Source organism: Psittacula echo, assembly GCF_963264785.1.
Source record: "Psittacula echo genome assembly, chromosome: 1".
Lineage (NCBI taxonomy): Eukaryota > Metazoa > Chordata > Aves > Psittaciformes > Psittacidae > Psittacula > Psittacula echo.
In genome coordinates this window covers 57,427,580-57,454,888 of record NC_137735.1, presented here as the reverse complement: position 1 = coordinate 57,454,888, position 27,309 = coordinate 57,427,580, and the positions used below count along the sequence as shown (strand labels likewise).

The 27,309-nt window shown below is 34.5% G+C and overlaps 1 protein-coding gene across 8 annotated transcripts in view; it reads right to left on the bottom strand.

The window, feature by feature from the left end:
* Positions 1-214: 214 nt before the first annotated feature.
* The window catches only part of SEC24B (SEC24 homolog B, COPII coat complex component), a 48,784-nt gene continuing 21,689 nt past the window's right edge, over positions 215-27,309 (bottom strand). For 4 of the 8 annotated variants that reach the window (XM_080639068.1, XM_080639071.1, XM_080639074.1 and 1 more), the window contains 20 exons: positions 23,669-23,749; positions 22,273-22,451; positions 20,759-20,943; positions 19,503-19,605; positions 18,530-18,656; positions 17,765-17,874; positions 16,699-16,811; positions 15,177-15,295; positions 14,741-14,796; positions 14,244-14,450; positions 13,401-13,524; positions 12,633-12,791; positions 12,012-12,185; positions 11,214-11,324; positions 9,874-10,049; positions 8,151-8,288; positions 7,209-7,313; positions 6,002-6,094; positions 3,935-4,038; positions 216-2,477 (listed from right to left, as the gene is read on the bottom strand). In XM_080639068.1, the coding sequence (XP_080495194.1) occupies positions 2,363-2,477; positions 3,935-4,038; positions 6,002-6,094; positions 7,209-7,313; positions 8,151-8,288; positions 9,874-10,049; positions 11,214-11,324; positions 12,012-12,185; positions 12,633-12,791; positions 13,401-13,524; positions 14,244-14,450; positions 14,741-14,796; positions 15,177-15,295; positions 16,699-16,811; positions 17,765-17,874; positions 18,530-18,656; positions 19,503-19,605; positions 20,759-20,943; positions 22,273-22,451; positions 23,669-23,749 (2,579 nt within the window). In that variant the 3' untranslated portion in view covers positions 216-2,362. The other 4 variants (XM_080639070.1, XM_080639069.1, XR_013958883.1 and 1 more) reach the window with 3 other exon arrangements.

Below are 27,309 nucleotides of genomic sequence, written 5' to 3'. Positions count from 1 at the left end.
GTGCATCCCTCAGTAGGGATTAATCTTTCGCTGTGTATCCTCTGGTACAGTGGTGTGATCCAAACCATCTTAAAGAAACCTGTGTTTTAGATACTTCTACCATGCATACAAATACTCTGTTGTTCAAAACACTACAATCGATACCCCAAATCCTGAGATGTTTCCAATTCAAGATATTTCTATGAGACTGTCTTTTAAAAGTTTAAACCAAAGATCAGTCAGAATGGAGACGTGCTCTATGATTGGTAAAAAAATAACTAGATTCTCTGTGCCGTGTAATAATTTTACTGAACAAACAGCTCTCAAGATGTATTTTTCATAATTTTTATATACAAAAACCATAGAAGAATAAAGCTTTAAGTAACGGTTTTACAGAATACGTTGTAATTAATCATGGCATAGTATGTTCCCAGATATTCAATACCAAGCTCGTAAGTCAGAAGTATCTATCATGGGGCATTTAAAATTGTAATATGCCCTTTTCATCTCTGCAATTACAAATGATTTTTAAGATGCCTCACTTCAGCAGCACTAAGCTTTCACCCAATGCAAATTAATCTATAAACAAGTACTGAAATCAAGGAGGTCTGATTTAGGGACAACATTCAGACATCACCTCAGACATTTATTACATGATAAATTAATTTGCTAAATGGAAAGTTTCTCTTAAGTAATCTTTGGGTAACTTAACACATTTAGTTAAGGACAACACACAAATATAACTTATAAAGGTATCTTCTCCAAACAATGACTTTGTGCTAACATGCAGAATAACACCACTCGCAGAATTTAATTAGTGTAGCTTTTAAAGCATTTGCAAACCAAAGCTAGTACATTTTTTTCTTGATTATTTGATTCAGGGGCTATGGCAGTCAAAAATGCAATATTAGCATTTTCAAGGCTACTTTAAGATAAAATGTAATCATACTAATCATCATTTACTTGTTGCACTTAAACAAAGTTCAGAATAGTAAGTATGAGTGATTGTGCATTATGAATTATTTCTAATGTGCCTCAAAAAAAACCCCAAAAAACACAAAAAAAACCCCATTCCAAATTAACAATCAAATTTAAGAATCTGTGATAAATCTATCAAAAAGCCCAAACCATTGAGTTACCAAAACATTACTAAGACCAAGGTTTCAAAGAGATGCAACAGTGTGATTACATTTTGAATTTTGACGTTTTAAAGCCTTTACTTCCATTGATGTAATTAATTTTTACACCCCCTCTTTTTTTTTTCTTTAAAGCAGAAATCAAATCATCAAGTGTGAGTGATTACCCATGCTTACTCTAAATGGCAGACGACACAAATTACAGAAACCCAGACCAAGACTACAGTAGTTTACAAAACATAAAACGAGGCTAACAGATATGCCTTCTTTAAGATAATACTTAAGAAGGGTTTTAGGAACTTCATATCAATAGCTCATTTCAAACTATGCAGTGCTTTCTCCTCCCTTCCAGAGATCTGTGAAATAAAGCAGTAAACATGTTCTCTTTAATATTCAGTTCAGTAAGAGTTTAGTTGCAAAAAGATTATACTTGCATAAATATAAAAAACACATGATAAAGCAAAATATTTTTAATTAGTAAGCCAATCATAAATAAATTTACCTAAAATTAACAGAAGAAGCAGCTGTGTTCCTTCTACATGGACACTTTTTTTAGCATGTCTTAATAGTCAACTTCATTGTCTAGCCTGGCACAGAACAATTCATCGTTGAGCACTCAACACCTCTGCACACTGAGCTAAGTCTTTTTTTTTTAGTTACATTTTTTACATTTTCTTTACAAATGTAATACTTATGTACATTATATATTTTTTTCTACAATTGATGTACTTTACTGAAACTCTACAACTTTCAGAGGGAATCTGCTGAAGTCTTTAGTAAGTATTAATCATTCCTTTTAAAAAGAAATTCATATAAACAACCAACATACATCACTGCCCTTTGACATCTCTGTTAAGAATCTGGATCTGGAAGGGCTTCTATAATAAACGTAAGAAAAAAGGCTTTACCTAATTGTACATTTCATTGAGAAATATCCCACATAGCTACATAAATTCACCAGCTTGCAATAAACAGAGCACCATACCGCTGCACAACTGGAAACGTGTACAAACCAATTTAAAGTTTACTAGTGAAACAGCTTCATCACTCCTACCACTTTTAGACTGAAGTAAAACCGCAAAATTCTTTTGGAAATGTATACTTCTTTAGCTGTAAAGCTTCCAAAACAGTGCTGGTCACTGTATATTGTTTGAAGAACAAGCATCCACTTTTTGTAACTTCTGATATGCTTCTCTGGGCCCATGCTTCTCTCTGAAGTCAGGATTTTTCTTCTTCTTATTCCTTGTTCACTTACAGATCTGCTGTTGAATATTAAGTAAGAATTCATAATATGAAAAAGCTGCTTCTGTCCGATCCTCAATTAAATGCTGAAAAAAATCTGTTTTGGCAGGGTTCTCATCTCTGAAAGAAGAGAGGAAGGTATTTTAGTCCAACCATTGAGCAAAAATTCCAAGGTAAATTCAAGCAGAGGGCTAGGTTCTAATGAAATGCTTACTGTTCCTTGGAGTCTAGATTCAGTCTAAAGATACTACAGCTGCAAATAATCCAAAGTTTGGAAAAAACACTAAAATTTGAAATACACTATCAAACAGCAGCATCTTTTAAAGAAGTATAAAATGGTAGAAAAACGAGTGAAACAGCACGTAAAATACCTTGTAGAAACATTAAAAAGGAAACAAAAGTAATTTGGTTTACAAGTTAACAAATACGCTGGCAGCAACAAATTCTGAAAGGGTTATATTAAATCCTGATAAAGATTAAAAAAATTCAGAATTTACATCTCTGATTATATGTAATCATAGAATAGTTAGGGTTGGAAAGGACCTTAAGATCATCTAGTTCCAACCTCCCTGCCATGGGCAGAGACACCTCACACCAGACCATGTCACCCAAGGCTCTGTCCAACTCAGCCTTGAACACTGCCAGGGGATGGAGCATTCACAACTTCCTTGGGCAGCCCATTCCAGTGCCTCACTACCCTTACAGTAAAGAATATAATCTTAATTCCCTTCCCAGTTTTTCTTATTTGGCAACAGAAGAGAGAAGGTAAACGTGTCAAAGATCTAGTATTCAAAATTATTGCCTCAATAAAAATTTGCTGGGATGCAGCAAGTATTTGCTGGCACACAGTCCCTTGTACTCTGTAGTACAGCATGCAGTAAAGCTCTGCTATTTACTGTGGTCTCTCAGCACTACTTGCAATTTCAGCAGCAGCTACAATGCCAACAGTAGAACAGCTTCAGTCCTATGCTTAAACATTATTTCAGTAAGAAAGTCATCATGCTCTCTAAAATGTGATCTCACATCTGGCTCAGTACTCTAGAGTACACTCTAAAGACAACAAATGAAAAGTAAACTCAATTATAAATATTTTATAAAATTTAAACTTCCTTAAGTGGGTGCTTTCATGGCTTCAAAAGGCTACAGAACTTGCCTCATCTGTCGTAAATCAGCTGCTGTCCTATGGAGGTCAGTAACAAACACACACAATTATTAAAACCACCCAGAGATTACTAGACTTACTTTTTTTTTTTTTTTTAACACATATGGAAATTATTAAAGCTATACCAGAAATTGACTTGGTTAATTGCACTGATCGTAAGGACATCCACTGCTTTAACGTATTCTTACCAATAACACTATGCAACTAATTAATAAAATAGATAAAACTATCAGTTTAATTTGTACTAGATTCTAACATGACCTTTCTTGCTATGAGGTTTCAGATAACAGCACCATATCAAGTGGAAAGAGGATGTTACTCAGCTTTTTTCAGGCCAGCTATTCCCACTTTTCACCGGTGTCAATTCTAATTACAAGTTGCCAATAATTACACAGTATCTAACAGAAATACTTACTTTATTACTTGAAGAACTGGATTTAAAGGTCTACTGTCTCTAAGCCAAGATATAAAAGATCGTGTCCTTTCTGAAGAAAGTGCATCTACTTCAGGAAGTTGTGTCTGGTTTAAAATAATTGAAGGAAGTCATCATCTTTGTTTAAAAACTTGTTTAAAAAATAGATCCTGATAGTCATAACACGATAAAAGGCATAATTTCTGTTAAGAAATTACCAACCATGGATAATATATACACATTTTTTTCTTCAGCTTAAAGTACAAAAGTTCAGTAGTATCTGACCTGTAGGAAGCTGTACATCTTAAACTGCCTTTTAAGTATGAAAGATTTTAGAAAGCAAGCTCATTAAAAAAAAAAATTAGTAATTTTTCAAAATGCTGCTTTCACAGTTTTCTTGCCTTATATCTTTCTCTGTCAACACTATACGTTGCATTTTGCAGTACTGAAAAGATGAACAAAACATGAAGTGAAATCTGAATTGTAAGCAAATTTCCAGAAATGCAAAGATTAGACTGGACTATTTCATCGGGGAATAAGCTGGAAAAAAAAAATAAATAGAATTTAAAAAACTTGAGCCATGCACCGAGCTAAATATACCAACTCTTGGAACAATATAACCTTTTAAGACAATTAATATGACGAAAGAATTGATGCCAAATTTAAAAGCAGTTCCATTGCTACCTTGGTAGTAAATGAATGGAGGACAAAATTTAAAAGTAAAGATCACTTACTTCTGTTAACTTCTTTCAATCGTTATGTAGCATCTATTTATAATGAAAATGAGAGGAAAAAACCAACTATCGTCCTTCCTTTAACCAAGTTCTTCCTGAAAACTGTCAACTAATATCACCAGCTGATCAGAGGGGATAGATTTAAACTAATTCAAGCAAAATACAAAACTCTGAACAAGCAGTCCAGTCTGATAGTAGTCTTAAAGTTCACAGTTCTTAACCTGTTCTTGTACTTATATCTTGTCGTTTACTTTACCCTTCATATTATGCAAGCTTTATAAGCAGAAATATCTTTCAATGTGCTTCTATAACGACTAATAAGTTTTTGGTACTATCTGAATATAACCATTCAATTATGTACTTTTCTGCAGTATCTTAAAAGGGTCCATCATTACCTGCCACTCACTGACATTTCAGAAGCGCTACCCACAGGAGAGGGGTCTTCTTTTTGACTGCTGCTCTGTTTCATGCACAAGGCTATAGGTACAGGTTATAACATAGAATCATAGAATCATAGAATAGTTAGGGTTGGAAAGGACCTTAAGATCATCTAGTTCCAACCCCCCTGCCATGGGCAGGGACACCCCACACTAAACCATGCCACCCAAGGCCTCATCCAACCTGGCCCTGAACATCGCCAAGGATGGAGCATTCACAACCTCCCTGGACAACCCATTCCAGTGCCTCACCACCCTCTCAGTAAAGAATTTCTTCCTTATATCCAATTTAAACTTCCCCTGTTTAAGTTTGAACCCGTTATCCCTTGTCCTGTCACTACAGTCCCTGATGAAGGGCCCATCCCCAGCATCCCCTCTACCAAAACACACATCCAACTGTCTTTGATATCCTAACAGCTAAAAGAGTTTTGTTTTAACATTGACTGAAGGCTTGGAAGCTGAACAAAACCTAAGTCTTACCCTTTACTTACAGGCCTATCACATCACGCCATAGACCTGGTATCTTACACCAGGTACGGAGAACACAAGGCTTCCAAAAAAATCATGATATCAATAAAATAACTGTAATAATTAACATGCATGGATAGTTTTTGTGTATACTCTACGAAATTTCATCCTATTCTTGTGAACCCACATATATATCCATAAAAATAATAAAAACAGTAATGTCATAGAATAATTTACATTCTTTCCTTGAAAGAATTTCACAACTTCTATCTCCCTCTTAAGAAGCTGGGAAGAGGTTAGAAAGTACCCAATTTAAAAAAAAAAATAAAATCCTAATTCAGAGTTACATAATAAAAACCTGAAAATGCAGAGAAAATAGATTAAATATAGATTCCAAATATAAGCACTCTACAGTTCATTAAAACACCTACCATTTTCTGTGGTACTGATGCATAGTTTGGGTATCCAAGGACATCTTTTATGAAGTTGTTATCACAGTTTTTTCCAATCCAAATGTAAAAAATCTGTAAGATGTTAGAAACAGTTTTAGTAAAGGCCTTGCTTATATTTTAGAGAAAGAGACAAGTGGTGACATAATTGGAAGGTAATACCTTTCACGCAAATGAGTCACTTGAAAGCTCCATTTGCAATTCATATATACATCTCTATATTCATTATTTGTTCATTTACTTATTAATACACTGGTAGCATTTGGAATAAGATCATTAAATGTGAAAAATTATAGGTAGAAGGCAAATACTGAAAGAATGAGGATGCAGGACACATCTATATTGAACAGTTAATGTGGTAACTTCCCATGTAACCTCCTAAAATAAAAACCCTTAGATTTCGTGAAATCACACCACTGTGCCAGTTACTGCACACTGACTTACCAATCTAAAAAAGTCATAGTAAAGCATCAGTTACCAAAAACATTAATTATCTCAGACATCTGGAGACAGAAGCTAAGTTTGACATTCACACTCAGCCTTTGAACTCATACAAGATTTAAAGCACTTTCTAGACTGCAATTAGAATAGCATAATGTTTTATCACATTATTCGTGAAGCATAATGCCTTATCCAATTAAGTGTGGTTTAGTGTAATAACTTATTTGTGGAGGGTGGACAATTTCCTCACTCTTGCAACTCTTACATCACACAACCCACAAATCACTTATACTTGTGCATAACTGAGAAGGCTCCTGCATCAGTAGAGAAGTGCTTTCTTAGAATGCAGTGCACAGAATTTAATAACCATTAAGAGAACTTTTAAAAAATGGAAATCCTCTGCTTCAAAAAAAAAAAAAAAAAAAAAAAAAAAAAAAAAAAAAAAATCAAGCCTGAAAAAATTCCAAACAAACCCCCCAAACCCCAAGTTGAATGTGAACCTCTTGGTATATATTCTAATCAGTCTAGCATGAAAATAAAATTAACCTCTGAAGCCTTAATATGCAGCCTAAAAGATACTGCTCTGATCAAAATATGAAAGCCTTCAACTGGGTCACAGATTACTGCAGGTTACCTGGAATGGTGAATCACTACAGTGTTACTGTTAGGAATTGAATGCTTTTAATAATACAGTATGCATCACCTTGATTTTTTTTTTTTAAAGGAATGTGTGAAACTGGTAACTTACTGAGCCACAATCCATCAGAAAAGCTCCTTCTCTTGTCAGCTTCTCTGCAGACAGCTTCTGAAGAGGTGGCTGTGGAACAACTCTGTCATTTACATGTATTGTACTCTGTAACAAAAAACAATACTCAATAACACCAGAATATAAATAACTCCTGTTTATCTTAACCAGGTAAAATAAACAAGTGGAAAAAAAAAAAAGTTTAGCAAAATTTTGAGGAGTCTCATGTAACAAAATGCCATGTTAGGCCTAAAATGATTGTGTACATCAAACAACTGCAGAATGTACTTAAACTAAGGGCTACTTCATTACTGAAAAAAGAATAATGTGATTTCATTTGTGTGTGTAACGCTTCTCATGCTATAGATGCCAAACTCTCAAAAGACCTCTAGTGTTTACACTTAAATTTTCTTCAAACAACCTCCTCAGACTTTTTCATTGTATTCAACTTCACTAGATGTGTTGCAAGAACAGAAAACCATAAAATCCCACTCCCTATAAAGGTTCACTATTTTACTGTATTCAAGTAACAAAGTTCTTCGATTTAACATCCTGCCTGAAGTAATACAAGGGTTTGTCCATAGAGCACTATGACTGATCTGATTAAACAATCTGGCTGTTAGCAATGACATTATTAAAGAAAAACAACCAAAAACAAAACATAAAAAAGCCACAAAACCAAACAAAAAAATCCAATCCAAAACCCACCCCCTTCCTCTTCAGCAATAAAACCAGACAAAAACAATCAGAAAAATTCCAAATCCCCAGTATTTTCAGATTAAAGCTGCTTCTCCCTCCAATACAAAACTAGGCTGAATTGTTTACTAAGAATCTGTGAAGCATTCTGGAAATAATGTAGAGAAAAAATAGTCTGGGGACTCAGCACATCTCCCTGTGGTAAAAGGTTATTTTAAAAAATATCTATTTAAAAAACTCATACATTACCTCATCAATCAACTTGTCTATCCTGTACAAGTTGGGATGTATCATTTTCATCAAATGAACAAGAGGCTGGCTCTTCATCTGGCACATTGCATATACACGATCATCCAAGCGTGTACTTGTGCCTGTTCTAAATGCTTTCTGTAAAAGAACAGTACATTGTTACTCAAATAAGCCCTGTATTTTATGTCACATCTAAACAGTGCATTTCAGATGTTCTGCAAGTGTCAAGAAAGGTGACAAAGCTTTTGTAAAGTATCTTATTGAGATACATTAAAATCAAACACAACTTGAATATAATACCTTTTAAAAGGTAATCCATTCTCCCTCCTTACTGATGAAGGAGAATACATTTCCCCCCTACTTTGTGTAAAATTTGTATGTGATTTCTCGTTTTTATTCTTGCCAAATGTTACTGGCCTGTGAAACTGATTGCTGCAAGATATGCAAAGATACAGGCCTAGCATAGCTCAAAAAAAATATTTCTGTGGATAAGATTAACTGATATTTTACTAGCAAGAATTAAATGTTAAGGAATAGCTTTGGAAGGGAAACATACTTTCATATTCTATAACAGAAACTAGCCTCTCACAGTATTAAATTTATTTTGTAACTCTTCCCTACTGGATTGCTCTGATATCCTTTATAAGCAATCGGTAAATGATCCCTCTGAGAAGCAACACAATGAAGCAAGCACCATATTCTGATTCAGTGGGGAATATTCACAGAATCAAAGTTAATATTCACTTCTACAACAAAGCTAAGTACATCAGTCATCTTCTCCTTCACTGCCGAAAGAATTTTGATTGTGGTTTCTCTATATCCCAGGCTTTTTTAGTTATTGTTAACAAAGACAATAATAATAAAACCCAATCAAGACCTAAACAAGTTATTTTCCCAGCCACTCTTACTTCTGTCTTTCACATGGATCCTCTTGATAGTAAATGGTCTGTTTTTTCCCCATCATTAAAGGTATTATTTATGGAAGTATATTAGAGACTGAAGTAATCACTATGCCAAAGAAAATAAGTTATGATTGGATTTCTTGCCAAACTTACATAAAGGTTGATTCGTGGTAAGAAAAGAAAATCTTTTTGATGATGTGAAAATCTTTTAAGCTATGAGATTTATTCATAACAAAATCCTGCAGTGAGTTCTTTATTTTTAAGTATGATGTTCGCCAATATAAATAAGGATATTAAAAAACCCAAAAACCACCAAGCAGTAACTACTCTTATTTGAACTTTCAACGATATCACTTCAGCTTCTGTAACAGATTTCTCTGTATCTCCATGGAAACTCATTTTCCTTCTTGATGCTTTAAAGTACTGAGTGTATGTGTTGAAAATATTTGAAATGTTTTTCTTCATAAAATAAAATTGAAAAAGTCCTAATAAGAACTTCCAACAATCTTTATGGGCAACACCAATTAGCTGCCAAAATCAGAGAAATACTAATTGTTACTATGCATATATATTTTTAATTGTAAAACAAAATAAGACAAAATATAAAAGGTCCAAAGTCAAGCAAACCATTAAACTTCTCAGGCACTAATTTAAAATAAGCTAACATAGACTTTTATGTGAAAGTCCTGGAAGCTTGAAGAGAATAACGCAATTTTCATAATTTTAGAAAAGTGCACACATTGCTTGACCTAGAGCTGAAGAATTCCTCAAATGGAACAATGAATTACATATCAAACATTAATCCACTAGATTATACATACCTGTTTGAGAAGGGCCAAAACATACAGTGGAAACAACTTGAGGGAATTTGGTGCTATTAGCATGGACTGCTGCAGATTCGAGACAGTTGACATGTATGCTGCCAAGGAATCTACCACAGCATTAACTAAGGCATCTCTTGCATCTGAAAGACTAGATGAAACTGAGCGATCCACAGCTGTTGGGTCAGAAGGATACAAGAAGTTAATACAGGTGGCCTCATTCATTCCCTTGAATTCTGAAAATCTCAGTTGTGCTTTTCGGTGATATTTTAGGATTAAAAACAAAAAAGAAACAACCTGACCCCACAGCAGTGGCCTTCACTTTTTTAGGAGAAAACAGAATGATTGCCCATACCAAAACTCACATTCACAATGCTTAAAAAATACAGTGTGGGTGATCTCTGTTCCCTAGTCTTGGGAAATTTTTAAATAATTGTTTAAAGCTATGGTATATACCTGAGACTGAATATAAATTCTGTTTTAAACCTTATGCAAATAAGTTAGCTATTGATTAAACTCTCTGCTCTCCTATGTCCAAGATAAGATTTGCAGCAACCTTCCCTTTCCCTCTCCCTCCCCACGCCTTCCCCCCCCCCCCCCAAGAAATTTCTTCCATTATTTCAGTGGCATAATTATGATTAGTGCAAATGAAACTTCATCTCTCTCTACTGAGAAAGGGCTGCAAATCATTTGGCTGGAGGAAGCCACCTGCTGGACTAATTGTGCATTCAAGAAGAGATGCTATTTATTTCTTCTAATTTATTTGATCGTTAATACGCAACATAGCAGCTATTAAAATCCTGCACAGAGCCATGCATATTTAATGGCAGAGATCAGTCTATGAAACAGCTACTTATGATCCAGAAGTAGGGGATAAGTAAGAATCCTCCACCCAGCAATGGCAGGATAGAAACATACAAAAGTAATGCATATCTCAGATACCTTGTTGTCAGAGGTTCCCTTTTCGTCTCCAGCAACTCACTAAACTGTATCACTGTTTAAGTAACACCAGAATGGTAAAGTTTGATATAACAGCAGTGACAATGATACAAAAATGAGAGTTTTGATGCAAGTGTGTTATGATTTTTTGTCCTTTAATAAACTCTGGAGAAAAGGCTCCTTTTAAATAATTAAAGTCAACTAAGTATTCAGATTAAGGAATATTTCAGAGTTAACAGTTTTTGTATAAATTTGATTTTGTTATTTTTGGTATTCTCAGGCTTCCATTCCAACCTTTTGCCACAATACTCAGGCTTCATTCACTACTTCATTTAAACCACTGTCAAAAGTAAGAACAGAAAAAGATACTTGAAGTTTGAATCTTCCTGATCTGTACTCACCCATGTTTGCCAAGAGACATACAACTGCTTGTACATCTGCTCCTGCATATACATCAGCCAGTGAACTTACTACAGGTAAGCAAAGTGTGTGTACTCGAATTCGACGTTCACCTAATAAAAATAAGTAGAGATCATTTTGCAGTATTTCCTGGTAGAGGTGTACTAATTCAGTCATTACAGAATACCTCCTCTCATCTAAGATGCATCCATTTTGTAAAAATGCACCAATCAGGAAATTGCTGTAACACAACCTCCTGTTCCTGTCTCTTCACCTGTTCAAATTATGCAGCTCTCTAAGGTATTCAACTTATTAACGAGCACAAGTTTGTAATGCAAACTAGTTTGTAACATCCACAAAGTGTCTTGATCCTACAAATGAAGTACACTGATTTCCAGCCCAAAATTTTGTGGCATCTTTCACAACAGAAATTAGCAGCTATTCTTTATGCCCCCAAAATGTACTAGCAACTAGCTCTAATCTATCACAGGTCTGTGATTTTGAACAAAGCACATGACAAACATGTTATTGCTTATAACAACAGTGTGCCTTCAAAGTACAGGGATCTTGCTGAATCGGCTTTATACAGGATGGAGATAAATTACATTTCCCATCAAAATAGAGTTTATAAAGATTTATGTTATGTGATTAACTGCCAAGTAGGCTCCCTATCCCTAACAAATTTCTTTTAGGGTATAGAGAACAACAAAAGGCTGTGGAATTAGCTATGTGGAACTAACTAACATTATGTTAGAAGAAACAATAAAAAGCTGGGTGGCCAATCATTTGAATTTGTTTACCTTTGCTGGAAGTATACAAAAGAGCTGTTTGAAAACAAACCAAAGATGTGTCAGTCAAACTTTCCTCAATGGACATTTGTACTGCAAATCCAGCATCAGGATTGACATTGGCAAGGGACAATAAATCAGTAGATCGTACAAAAAAGTTCCCATGAAAAGTGTGTATTGAAAGACCTAGAAGCAGATTAAATAATTCAGAGTGAGGCTACAATAGCATGAAAAATTATCAATAATTCAAATCCACAGTCCTCAAGATAAGTTTAAGAAAATAGTAAAAATGCTTATTCTAACTATCATGCAAAATCAATTATTTGACTCATTAGACATTTTAGCATGATCCTGTACAGTTCATATCAGATTCTGGACACTGAACTGAACGATGCTCTTACACTAGACAATGTCAACTTAGCTGAAGCAAGATGGTGCCATTTTAAGTAAAAATAAAAACAAAACAAAAACAAATGGCAAAAATTAACGTAACTTACATAAAAAACTATTTTATTACCCTTCAGTGAAATAGAAATAACCTGAAATTTCATATTGCTAAACAATAAGTACATCAAAATGACAGCTAACATGCTTTCACCAACTTTTCCATACGTACTAGTATTTCAAACATACCTTTTGTGCATCTTATGCGCATAACTGCTTCAAATCCAATCTTTCTCGTAAGGTATCTTTTAAGGTCTTTTTGCAACTTTTCAGCCTGAGCAGGATTATGGTTACGATGGAAAGATGGATAGTAATAGATGCACCCTGCAGAATACTTGGACATGCAAGCTGTGAAGGAGAAAAAGATATAGTTAAGAAGTAAAACCTAAATGTGAAGTCAGGACACAAAAACTCTGTCCAACCTTCTGCAAGTCCCAGCTATGTTAATCTTTTTCTTGGTATGACCCACATCTGTAAGACAACAAGAACTGGCCCAGACTCAGCAATGAGTCATCCCAATATGCAATGATCTAATTATAAACTTACTGCAATAAGCATGCTACTTTTGATGGCTAAGACAGGAGTGCATGCAGAAATAGTTAACAGTGTAGAGGCAAAATTAAGTGTGCATGCAGAGACAAATCTTGGTTTAATACTGAAAGATGAGAAGTCTTTTCTACCCCCATGATTAAACTTTATTACTTTCTTGGCATCTGTTTCCTCTTCCTGAACAGAAGAGTACCTTCTCTTTTAAAACTGTGAAATCCCAGAATTGTCCGATATAAGCAATTCAGTACTTATTCTTTACTGCTACAAACTTTAAAGTCAATTCCTTTGCAGCATTAGCTGCATTTACAAAGTATAAAGACTGACATGATTTAAGAATTCACAACGTAGCCTGTGCTTCTGAAGACAGACAGTGTGGAAAAGTGAATGCGTATGTGAGGTACTCCTTACCAAGAGAAGCTAGATCAGAATATTGTGAACTTAAGAGAAATAAGTCCACAGCAGTCTGCTGGCCTGAACAGTCCAGTGCCAACTTCTTATAAAAATCCGTTGCTGGACCAAGATGCTGTACCACCTTTGGTGAATAAATTATACAGGAAAGAGTTAAGACAACAATTGTACTCTCTTATGACTTCATGTGGCAAAGACATGCTAGTCAGTAGCAAAATATCATAAGGAAGTTTCCTTTAAGTAATAATTTATAGGCATTTCCACCTGCAGAAATTATTTATCTCAAGCTCCTTACTCTCTTAGTTTGCATTTACAAATAGTTATGACACTTATTTTGCAAGTATGTACCCTAATGTAATTGATACAAAGTATCCTAAAATAACTGCTACAAGGTATCATAATGTAACTGCTACAAACTTTCAAAGACATTTAATTCTCATACAAATAAACATTCATGTGCCTATGTAGCACTTACTGAATGCTGTAAACTACAAGGCCATAAATATAGTAAGCAGTCATGTTTGGGGGCTACAATTAAATATATCCATGCTTTGGTCCAAAACCCAGGTTGATATTAACTGAGTCAGAGATATTTGAAGCTTCTTTTGCTTGCCAAGAAAACCTGTTGACCAAAGGCCCAAAAGACAGCTCATGAACTCTAAAACAATACCATACACACATGTATAAACTAGCGATCTTAAATGTACATAGACATCAAATAATTAAAATTTAGTGCATTGCTATGAAACAAAACCCAAGAGTTGATTTGCAGAACTACGCAAGACAGAAAGACACGGCCACTCCCTAGTCTCATGAGATGAACATTTAAGGAAGGTTTTGTACCTTTATGCTTGACCTTTGATTGGGATCTTCTCTGGAATGCAAAAGCCCTGCTCCCAAAGATGGTAACTGAGTCTGAAACACAGATATCCGACCACCGGTTGGAGACATCAATTTAAATGCAGCCTGAAGAGCAGGGCCCAATGCACTGTGTGTTTCTCTTGTATTGGTGAACATATTTGGTAATGCATTCAGTAGATCTTTTATGAGCTGCAGAACAGATTGAAAGTTGTTTATGAGATTTTGCAAGCTTGAAATTTTCTGCTATTTCTAAAAAGCTGAAGTGGAACAATTGGTAGACAAAAAATTCAGTTTAGCTTCAACACACTAAGGAAAACAAAGTAATAAATTTAAAAACTATGATGCATCAAACAAACAACATAATTAAAAAGTAGCATTGAAATTACATATTATGAAGATAGGCATGAACTCAAAGTTTAAAAGGAACTTCTTTATTTAATGTTTTTCTACATTCAATGACATGTTTTCAGTAATCATACCTCTTTGCTTTCATGGAGATTTACAAGTAAACTATCTGGTGTGGGTAGGAAAATATCTGTAGGGAGAATGGAAAAAAGCATCTCATTAAATAAACCCCCAAACATCAAAATAGAATAAAACATTTCACTGCCCACTGCTATATGTACCATAAAATACAGCCTACTTTTCTGATACTTGTATTAGAGAGAATAAGACAGTATATACAAAGCTTGTTTTATTCAAAGCAAAATTAAATTCAAATTTCACTTTTTAAAATGCCACCTACTCTGTAGTTAGTATAAGATTATTTTTTGAAAATATATTCCCTTTACATTCAATAAAATTGACATAATCCCAGAATATTGGAGAGATTCTAATCTTTCTTCTGGGGGAAAAATAAATAAATAAATAAAAATAGTTCTTTAAAAATCTAGTTTCCATCTTCTTTCAACTTACCATCGATATCTGAGACAATCAGCATCTGAGGCTGCGATAAACCTTCTTGCAAGTTGTAGAACTGAACAGTGCTGTCAAATGTTATGAACCCTATCCTTGTTCTCGAGTCTCCAGGCAGCCTGAAGCATTAAAAAAAAAAACCAAACAACCAATTAAACCCTAAATTTATCTCTCAAGATACATATGTAGATATAGCTCCTGCTGATGTTAGCAGAAAACTCAGTTCATGTATCAAGGGTGAACAAAAGAAAGGAGATCTGAAACATGAATACAAGTAATAATTCTTCAGTATTTTCTAAAAAGCTGGGATAGTGATACAGTTTACAGGACTGTTACAGATAAGCACCCACAAATATATTGATGCTTTGTTCCAAGTCAGAACTTAGTAGGTTTGTTTAATCATTACACTGACATGACAGAAGGTAGCCTTTACAGTTTTTAACAGAAAATAGTTTGTTCTACTTTCTCTTAATTAAAACCCCACATTTACTAACATAGTTAAAGAGTACTTACAGCCCTAAACCAAAATCCAGTCTCTCTACAATGCAACATACTTATTTCTCACGTGGCTCATATTCCTATATATGCCATTAGAAATACAGAAAGAAAAACTGAATGAGATTTCTCAGTTAAAACAGCAAACGCTGGAAACCATGACGGTGAACAAAAGCAATAGCAGCTAACACTGGTTTTACCATCTAGATATACAAATTAACTGGATGCATTCCTGTAGACTTTGTATGGAATTTTATGCATTTTCCTAAAATAATTTATCATGTTTCTGAGACTCACTGTACATTTTGATATCTTTATCGGAAATTAAAATCAAGTTTCCTATGAAACACTTGTAGAAAACAATTTTCAGAGTGAGATCTCAACAGAATGCAAATTAGTTTTCAAAAGACATAAACAGTAAAGTTTATTAACCCATGCTCATAAAGCACCACCACCAATCCCATACATGCTGTTCCAGTACGAAAGTAAGTGAGAACAGATAGAAAGCAGCACAGGTACATCTGTGTAGCTGTGATCTGAAAAAGACCAAACTGAAAACCAGACAATTGGTTGTCAGACATTCCAGACAGTCTCATGAGTGGTTACAATATTTCAGGACACAGCACCTCAGCCATTTCAGAGAAAGAATAGGCCAATTTAGTCTCTGTAATTTAGTTATTTTTGTTGGTCTTGTCAAGGGGAAAGACTGTAGTTTATAGAAGTTTGAACAATCACCATGTTGCTAGAATTTACAGCAACATATATTTTGCATATAAATAAGTAAATTATTTGCAGATCCACCTTTAACCACATGCAGGGAAGAAAGCTGTCATCATGTAAACTGCTTCAACAGCAGTTCAGGTTTATTTAGAGATGCAAGTTGCACATCAGAATCTCGGGCAGCAGAACTTCCGTCCTTTAGGGACAGAATATCAGAACACTATATGCAAGTTTTCTACAAAACTGTATGTTAGTATTGTTCATAATAACACATTAGCTAATTTGAAAAGTTTATTTATATTCTTACTTGTCTAGGTTTTCCAGCAATGACTGGCAGACTATTGTCAAATATCCAGCCTCCACTGCATTATGAGACACATCTAAAACAAATAAATATACCGCAGGCTGAGGAGGACGAAGCTACAAAGTAAAAAAAATAAAAATAAAAAAAAAATGTTCAAAATCATATTTAAAGAAATGTTAAAAATGATTAGTCATTACAAAGGGAAGCGGGAAAAGGGAATACTTAGAAAAAAGCAAGGTATACATTATGCAATAAAACTGATTTACTAACTAGAAGTCATGCGGATAGACTTAACTAAAATTCCCAGTGCTCAATAGTTCCTATATGTAATAAGTATATAATGCTATGCTTCCAAACAGAAATTTGGTATTTTAGTCTCTCCTTCCAACAGTCAGCTCAAACATGACTCTGTCATACCAGATATGGAATTCACTCTTCAAAACACAACTGTTCTTTCAGTATGTGCACAATGCAATCCATTAAATGGAATTAAAATATTCTACCTACATACTCCTCCCAACCATGTAACAAGCTGTATTTATTCATTGCCAAATGTCTTGGTCACAGTACTTAAATTCAAAGACAAGAAATCTATTTCTGCTGTTATAAATGTCATTATGAACAGGGCCTTTTCTCAGGCCTTGTTTATCTTTCTTGGAGACAAGACTACTATCACAGTAATTGTAGATTGACTCCTAGTTAGAATAATTTCTACATAATTATCAACAAAAAATTTGAACCCAACTTAATTCCCTCATTATTCCATTGGTCTTTCAAAATGTCTTCAAAATGAGGGAGAAACTCAAAACCCACATTGCATCAAACTTAAATCAGGCTAATGCTACATTAAACTACACTGGACAACTACATGCATTGCAACTGCATCTAACTATCCAAATTTACTAAAACTCAAAATAAGTATTTTAACTATTATATGGTGTTAAGAGGACCTTCACAGGAAAATTAATACACATCACTGGAGCACTAAGCAGCATTAATTGCAAATGCATTTATATTAACATGCATTATTAATAATCGGTGTTGAAGCTACCATGAAAACATTTTTTACCATATAGTCTGAGGAGGCAATGAATTCCACTGTAGAATTTTGGACCTCTGGCCGTTTGTGAGGCTCTCCATAAGATCGCGTCAGGGGATTATACATAAATTCTTCAGGAACTATAAACAACAAAAAAATTTGGGTTTATTTTTTCAAGAAAGTTTATATATCTGTCAGCAAATAAAAAGTATTACGGCAGCCAAAGGAAAGGGAAACTAATGCAGACATTTCAATTATCACTAACAACAGAAAAAGACTTACATTAAGGATACATAAAACAAAGGAACTTTTCAAGTATCTCAAGCAACAGCAAAGTTAAATAACTGGAAACAAAAGAAGGCCTATTTCAAACAACAGTATCTCCCCAGCTTTAAAACACCAATGCAAATAGAGCATTTCACAATAACAATAAGCTTCAACTTCTACTGTTTCTCATAACCTCTGTCCTAGATCACAGACAGTATCAGCTGTCATCATGTTTCCATTTGTATGTTGCAACAACAATCAATGGAGTAAGTTGATTCTATTATAATCAGGATAATATGACTACAATTTCTCTGTCTCCCAGAAAACTGCAAAACCACCTTTTGCTTCAGAAAATGCACAGAACATTTGACTTACGATCCAGAGCTTTTTTAAAAAAACCCAAACCCCACCTTAGGAACACTGTCATTTTAATGTACATTTTAATCTAAAGAATCCCATGGACTGATATAATGCAAATACTTGAAAGAGATTTTATTAATGCAAGCTTCTCTTGCTACAAAGACTCACCATCATTAACTCTATAGCACAGATTGCATTTCCACCTCCTTTGATCAATGAAAGAAACAAAAGGGTTGATATACGTCCTGCAGGATCTGCATCTCACTATGGTACTTGATGTTATTACTGGCAATTGCTAAAAACAAACAATGGAAAACTGTAACAAAAGTACACAATACATTTTGTAGAAAACATTATGGTGCAGTAGTGTGCATAAAAGCCTCATAAGGCTAGATATTCTATCATTATTTCCTTTTTTCTAGCTAATTTTCTTAGAGTAATTATGATGTCCCTTAAAAATACCCCTCACTTTAAAATCCCGAGAAATAATATTTATTATCTTAATTATTTCTTAATTAAAATCAAAAGTTGTAAGATCTTTACTGAAATTACTTTAAATTATACAGTTACAATGACACAGCTACTATAGTAACAGGAATAACGAAAGACAGGACAACTTTGTGTGATTAAACATGACAGAGAGCAAACTTTACACTAAAAGCACACATCATATGAAAAGAAGTCATACCAGACAGTTATTTACCTTTACACATAAATACAAATAAATTAAATGGAGAGAGGCTGCTTAACACTTATGAACAACCTTGCATTGTGTCTACCTTGTATTGACAGCATTTATCATGCCAGTAACACATTCAACATAAGCACTTGTCACCAAGAGGGCACTGTCAATAACTTTGAGAGATAATTGACAGTTGAGCCCAACACAGAGTAGGAATTCAGAGCTTCAGAGAACTATTGGCAAGCAAGGATTTCCAAGAATAAGGAAAGAATTTTGAAGGACTTGTCCAAAGCTTTTCCCTCATGAATTAAAATGAGGTAGCAAATCAAGGCTTTTCTTCTCCTCCTCCTAAGTCCCAAACAACTTAGGCCTTACAGTTCATTATATTTTATTGTCTGAACAAAAATAATACAAATGTGTATATTAAGTACATCTATTAGAAAAAGTAAGCTACTGTACCGTTAGGTCTCTGAAGGGATGTAGCAACAAACCTAAAGGAAGTTTAGCTTTATTTAACAAAGCCTGTGTCTGCGGAATATTTGTCAATGTACATCGAAATGAACTGAAAAGAAAGAAAAACATTGTTGAAAATAGAATTTTAAAAGATGTTTAAAACATTGTGTTAACACCTGATCTTAAAAAACTCTGAAATCTAAGAAATCCTGTATTACAAAGCTGATTAAATAAACAAAACTAACGCATCAAAGAGATTAAAAAAAAAAGCCTTCTAAAGAAATGAAACAAAAATATACTCCCCTGTTCCCCAGTTTAGTAGTTCAGCAATGCAAGTATATCAAACTTGCAATAAAGAGGTAAAACTGCTTTAGATACAATGCTCAATGCAAAATGCTGTATTTTTTATTAATTATAAAGAGTTTTTTAGGGGGATGAAGGAACTAAAGAAGGAATACAGTATTTGCTAGTTCTCAAAAAATAATATTGATAAAACAGTACAAAAGGATCTCAAGTACTGAGAGAGTAACAATATTTTCTTTTGCTTGAAGTGGAAGGTGAGCTTAAAAGATATAAAAAGTCACTAAAAAATCCCAATGCACAAACAGTGCTGTCCAAAGTGTTCCACACATTAGAATCACTTTGAGACCCCGCATTTTCTGATTTCTGTTTTCTGACGGGACATGCATTGCCACTAGGGTAGTAAGCTGAGTTAGTATGGGGCAATGGATAAAATTTATTTTGTAATTAGAATTAAGATTTTTGAGGGACAGCAGTTTCCATTGTATCTAGCTGCACCTGAGTTGGGACAATAAAGCGTACTGCTTAATGCTAACAGGAGGTGAAAGGATAATTGTAATCATGATTACAATTATCACAGTAAAATGTGTTCGGTTTATTCAGTGTACTTAGACGTGATCATTATAATTTTCGGGAAAAAAGTCCTATGCAATATTATAAAAATATTCTATGAGATGTACTGCATGACAATAAGGAGTTTATGAATAAATTTTTTCTTTACATGGATAAAACAAAGCAAAGATTAAGCAGATTTGATGTTGTAATAAGTGAGCCAAACTCAATGCATTCTGATGGCAGCAAATTTCAACATTTATATAGGGATGAAGAGGATAAACTTATTTTCAAGTGAGTTATATTAGCTCATTGCAAAGAGTTAAAGTCAGGAGTCAGTTTAGACTTTTTTGACACTATACATAATTATCAGTCACTGGAAAATGCTGTTCTAGACAAAGTACACTTACTCTGGACTGCAGTTTAATTTCCTAAGATCAGAATTCAAGTTAGGCACAGGGGCTGGAACTGAAGATACAGGCAAAATATTTCTGTCTTGTGTGAGGTTTACTGGTCTCAAGCTTTCTGGCTGCTGACTATGCTGTAAACTTAACCCTCCTATGGAAGAGGACAGCTGGTTCACACCTGGATATTGCTGAAAAAAAGTGAGAGCATTGCAAATAGGTAAACACACAGTCATGTTTAAATAACAACCTTAAATATTCCTGTAATCCCAATTCTTCCAGACATGTATTAAAAAAAAGAGACAGCAGTAATTAGTAGTATACTCAAACAAGAGAAGAGTTGTATGGTAGAAATAAAAAAATGCTAAGACAAAATTGACATAACACTCAAATACGTATCAATGGACAAAATTCAAATTCATTATACAAATCAAGACTGGAGGTCACACATAAAACTTCAAGCTTCCCAGGCATAAGAAAACAAGTTACTAGAAGGCTTACAATATCCCCCCTCTCCTCCCAAAAGGTTACAATGTAACTTTTCCAAGCTACAAAAACTTAAAAATACATTTATTTTTAAATTAAAACCAAAATACTATAGAAGAAGAGAAAAGGTTAGGTTAAGTTGGAATGCACGCTTGACATCTGGCAGTCCAACGCCCAGCTCAAGCAAGGCTAACTTCAAAGTTAGATCATGTTGTTCATAGTCTTGTCCAGCTGAGTTTCAAAAAACATCTAAAGATTGATGATTTCACAGCATGATCTGTTCCCCACTCTTATTCTGAAGAGTTTTCCTTTATAGGTCCAACCAGAATTTAATTTGCTGCAACCTGTAATTACTGGGTTTTGGTTTTTCACTTCGTACTCCTGAAAAGAGCCTAACTTCTCTGCCCTCCTTCCGCATCTGTATTTTTCTTCAGTATCTGCCTCTTCGTCAGATTTCATTGCTCTAGGTGACTCACATGTGCATCAGGAGCCAGGTGACTGTACTTGAGTGCTTGTTCCTCTCTTTACTAGGAAAAAGAACAGATGGGGGGAACCAGCTGCACCATGCACCCAGCACAGACTCTGCAGAGCTATTTCCTCTGAACTCTGTGTCTCGCTTGTAAGGTGATTTAATGCTTGAGATCATAGCCCACACTAGCACTCTGATCAAACATGGTTTTGCTGATGAAGTACTTCATTATGTTTCTTCATGGTTTCCTATCAATAAACTACAGCTCTTTGAAACCCCAAACATTAAAATTGTGGCTGCTGGTAGTAAGTGGTGAAGCAAAATTGTTAAGCATAACTTTTCGGAGATATACTTAAAATTTCAATTCAAAAGCATTCTAATAAGAAGTTAGGATGCAGAACTATGATATCAATATTACACTTAATATTTATTGTCTCAGAAATTATAAAAAAATAAAATACAGACACATGCAAAAAAAAAAAGAAATTAAAAAAATATATCCTGTAGAAAACACTTTTCCCATGCGGTTATTTCATGAAGTAACTTTGACATTAAAAATACAAACCTGTGTATAGTGCTGAAACCCAGGATGGTGTCCTGGATTACTGGGCTGCACAGGAGTAGGTGCTGCATTTTGGTAGCCAGGCTGCAGTGTTGGATATCCATAACCAAAGGGCTTAGAAGCTTTTGGTGTTTGTGGGGCTGATGAAGCAGGAACTGGGCTGCTGGTCACAGAACGTGTCTCTGGAAGAACAAAAAAAAGCAAAACCCACAGGTATTGAATTCTTTTTGAATTGAGGTATTACTACTTCTTTTTTAATTTAAATGTCAAGTCCTAAATGCTTAATCAACAAAACTTCCATTTTAAGTTTTTGCATTATCTATTAAGATGTGTATCTGCACTGACTAAATAAATTATCAGTTACTGCAATTACGCTGTTAAAGAGGATGTACATGGGAAGATGATCATAGAGCTAGGCAGCTACTAACAAAAAACTATCTTATAAAAAAAAAAAAAAAAAAAAAGAAAAATCAATCAAATCAACAGATTGAACTAATTTAAACTTGATTCTGTTATTCTTTATGCCTTCAGGAGAACCAAAATGGTTAGTTATTACCTGAGAAATTAGAATTCATAACCCCACATCCATGCCTCTGCTCTCCACATGCCTCTAGCTTCAGTGTATGGGCTAGACCCTATGTGGATAGCAGTATCGGCATTTTACTTGACATTTCACTTTACACAGAAACCCATCAAACTAAGCAACCTACTGTGACATTCTCAGAGGCCAGAGCAGTATAAAAGAACCAGAGGGGGAGGCCCCCAAATTCATTCAAATCTTAACTGCATTGAACAGCATCTTTTCCACCTGCTCCCATATGGCAGCTCCGCAAACTTCAGGATTGAGGCAGTCTGCTATCAGGTTCGTTTAGAACAGACCTGACATTCCTGGTATTTTTAGAGATGAAAATAAGCAAAATAGCAGGTTGGTTTTGTTTTTTTTTAATCATTTAAAGGAAGAAGAAAATAACCTGATTCAAGCATGTCTGCAAGCTGATATCCTTGATGTCTCAAAACTTCAATGACATATCAACTATTACCAGTTACTAATGTCAACACAATCAGGCATATAGTATAACCTAGAGAAAGATGCCTGCTTTCACATGGAGGATAATTTCAGCATTACCCTCAATATTGCAATGGAAAGTATGACTTATGACGCAGGGAAGTTTTATCAAATGGTTACTCCAACTTCAGTGTAAAAACTGTGAAGAGTGATTTAAAAAGTCAGGTATATTCTCTCTGCTGATTGCCCTCATGCTGTTCATAAGCACTTCCTTCCACCTACTTGTTAATTAACAATAAGCAGCACTCAGAATAGAAAAAAAAAATCATAAACAGTAAATATGTAAGTCTTTAAACAAAAATTTTCATAATGAGTATGTAATAAACTGCTTACCTGGATAGCCACCTCCTTCCAGAGCATCATAATTGTTCAGAACAGGAGAGGCACTGCTTGTAGTAGAGGAACTATCAATTGCTGGGGGGAACAAAATAATTTAAAGTTAGGTGCTTCAGAAATAGCAGATTTTTGAGAAATAGAGACTGAGATTTTTTTCCTAAAAACTTCGGTAAGAAACTGTCAAGAAAGATTGTGGGAAAAAACAGCACTTCAGCCCTAAGACTTGACAGCTGTTTCTACTGCAAAGAGGAGGGGGAGGAAGAGAAACAACTGACATGATACTAAAACAAGCGAGTAAGCAAGCAAGCATATGCCCAAGAAATAGTAAGAGAGAGATCAATGGGAAAAGGACAAAACCAATAAAAAGAGTTGTTTCTTGAGATAAAAAATATTTTCTATTTAAACTGTCTAGGCTACATCAACTGAAGCCTCGCAAAACATTTTTAAAACAATCTCTATCATGACTTCCTTCATAACTGCAACCAACAGAAGATTCCTGTCGTCTTCAGAGTATGCACCATCCCCACCTTCTAGCAAAACTGGCAAGTATATAATTCTTTCCTCCTTTCTGTCCTGTTGTAATTCAGAGCGTGTTTCAACGTAAAGCTTCTGTTTTCCACAGAACTTGATAAGAGGTCCCAGCAAAAAAAGTAACTATGTAAAAAATAACCATGTAAAAGCAAATAATGGAAGTTAACTAGCCAAAAGTAAAAAAGCACATAGGTACATACATAGTTGTTAATACCAAAGAAACACCTAATGCTTAATTTTTAGTTCACTCTATGCATATAACTTGAATGTCTTACTGTAAAAATACTGCAAACAAAAATATATTTAAAAACATTTCTTCCAGTGTGACTTCACATACATTTCCAAAGAAAAAAGGCCAAAAACATTAAAACACCCCAAGCCATGAAGTGCCACAGAAAAGGAATATATTTAAGATTTAAAAAAAAGACAATTATATATATAACTTCTGTGACAGAACACACTTAGAAGAGATTTACTGATACTGTTCTACTCAGAAGGATCAACTGTGACCACACATCCTACTGCGAAGCTGAAAGTATATTAGGGGAGAAATTCAGTGGGGGAACATGAGAGATTTGATCCCACTTCAACTGAGATTTCCAAGTTAAGAGACTCCTGCATACGGAAATGTAAAGCATCCCTGACATCTGGGACACATTAATACCATAGCAACATTATGACTGTATAGATTATTTTTGAGCATTTTACCTTTAAAGTATTCAGCTAAGAAATAGAAAACTACTCCAAAAAACCCAAAACACTAACAATGCATTTTAAATATATTAGCACTGCAAAACTAACACAGTGTTAGTTTTCAGATTGTTCTTCACTGTAAATTTCCCTTTCTTGACCTTCAAGTTTATAAAAAAACATAACTGCAAGATTTATTTTCCTACCAAATTTAATAATTCCTTCTATTCTAGAAGCTTAAGGAAACAGGATTCGCTATTTTTATCCTTAGCAGAAACACAGCTTGTAAAGGTTCGGGAAGTCCTAGTACACAAAAGCCAAAATATACTTTTCATTCTTTCAAGATCAAGATTTAAGAATTTTCAAGAAGTACTTTTTTTTTGTCTGACCAGAAGCTAGTTCTTCATTTCAAAAGACATACCAAGAGATTATAGGCACAGTTGTGAACATATAAAACACTAGTTCAAGCTTTCTGATTTCACCACTGTCACTCTTTTACAGAGTTTTTCCCACAGTAAATTGCATTCATAAACTTACATCCACCTATAATTTGATATAGAATGAGTTTGCTCTTTTCACTAGGAAAACATTAATGATAGTGATTTGGAAAGAACAAATATTATAGACTTCCCAAGCTCTGCCAGAAAAGTTAAAAGAGACCAATTTGACATATATACGAAAGAATATATTTTTAAAGCATGCTGTAAGTAAAAATAATGCAAATTAGTTATGCTTCTACTACTACTACAAAAAAAATAAATCTATGCATCATTTCTGACATACAGAAAAGTTCCAGTCAGAAAATATAATCTCAGATATTTTGAAACACAAAGAAAGTCTGTCTAATTTAAAATAAGAAAGTGAATCCTATTTCTGAATATCTCGCATACTGACTGAAGACCTGTCACTTCAAGTCTTGGCTTCTAAAGAACTTTCAGATTTTTGTAAGATATTCTTGAAAACTGTCAGACCTATAAGAACTACAATGTGTCCTATTCTACTTTCCGCTGGAAAACAAGTAGTTGACCCAAAACTAGTGAGAGTTGTACAGCTTCCTGCAGACCAAATGTGGCTTCAGACTCTACACTGGTCACATGTGTCATGGAGATCTCACAGATTCTCCAACAATAAAAAACCCAAGATGTTCTACAAAATTAAAGAACAGTTTTCCTATGCTTAAACTAAGCTACAACCGCCGTAAAAGTTTATTTGAGTGTAACAAGGACCAGAAAAGAGAACATATTAGGAAGACAGAAAAAATGTGCTGTAAGAATATTAGGAAACACTGCTTAGACAAAAATAATGCTTAGAACATGCTTTTACAGTTAAGTAGTTATTTTACCAATATAAATTTTGCTTTCAGAGTTTTCAAGAACTCTTTGGCAACACAGTCAAAGATCTAACTGGTAGGAGTGATAAAAAAGTGAGAAGCTATACAAACACAAGCAAACAGATGTCCAACACCTATTCTTCATAAAAACAGTGGCAAAGCCTGAGCTAGAAACCTGTCTACAAAATGTAGTTAGGATTTATATTAACTTCAGTGACAGGGCATAAAACAGGATGCTTATTAATCAGGTAGCCTACATACTGAACTTGTGTGTCCTTTCACCCTTTTGCGTAAGATAAATTTAAATACAATGATAGCTCAAAGGTTACAGGCTTTATCAAAGTACAGGACTTGAGAAAGATGGGAGGGAGTACGAAAACTTTGTCTCTGATAGGTTTAGGAAACAAAGTAAGGAGACAAAGGTTGCAATTGCTAAAAAAAAAAAAAAAAGAAAAAGAAAAAGAAAAAAAGAAGAAAATCTGACATTTCCTTTGATAGAAACCTTTGCATAGGATTAGGCAAAAAATTCAGTAAGTAGTTCTGCAATAGAAAAACCACCAAAAGCCAGAACGCTCTCCTGTCTTTTTTAGACTACTCTTTAGAAAGCAGAATTCAAACAGCAGCTGTATCACAACAGCCAAAGCAAACTTTATATCCCAAAGTAGAATTGTTTTCTAGCTGTTACAGTCTAATTAGACTCATAGCTTTAGGAAAAAAAAATAATTACAAAGTATCCTTAGATTTAAAAAGTGGAGTTATTCTAGAGTTACTATCCATAATTTAGTACTAATACTGAAGCCTGTCAAAAGATCAATTGTGTTACCACACAAAGAAACTGAATCAATTATCTGAAATAGCCAGAATTACACACAGTATCACAGTATGTTAGAGATTGGAAGGGACCTCAAAAGATCATCTAGTCTAATCCCCCTGCCAGAGCAGGAACACCTAGATAAGGTCACACAGGAATGTGTCCAGGCGGGTTTTGAATGTCTCCAGAGAAGGAGACTCCACACCCCCCCTGGGCAGCCTGTTCCAGTGTTCTGTCACCCTCACTGAGAAGAAGTTTCTTCTCAAATTTAAGTGG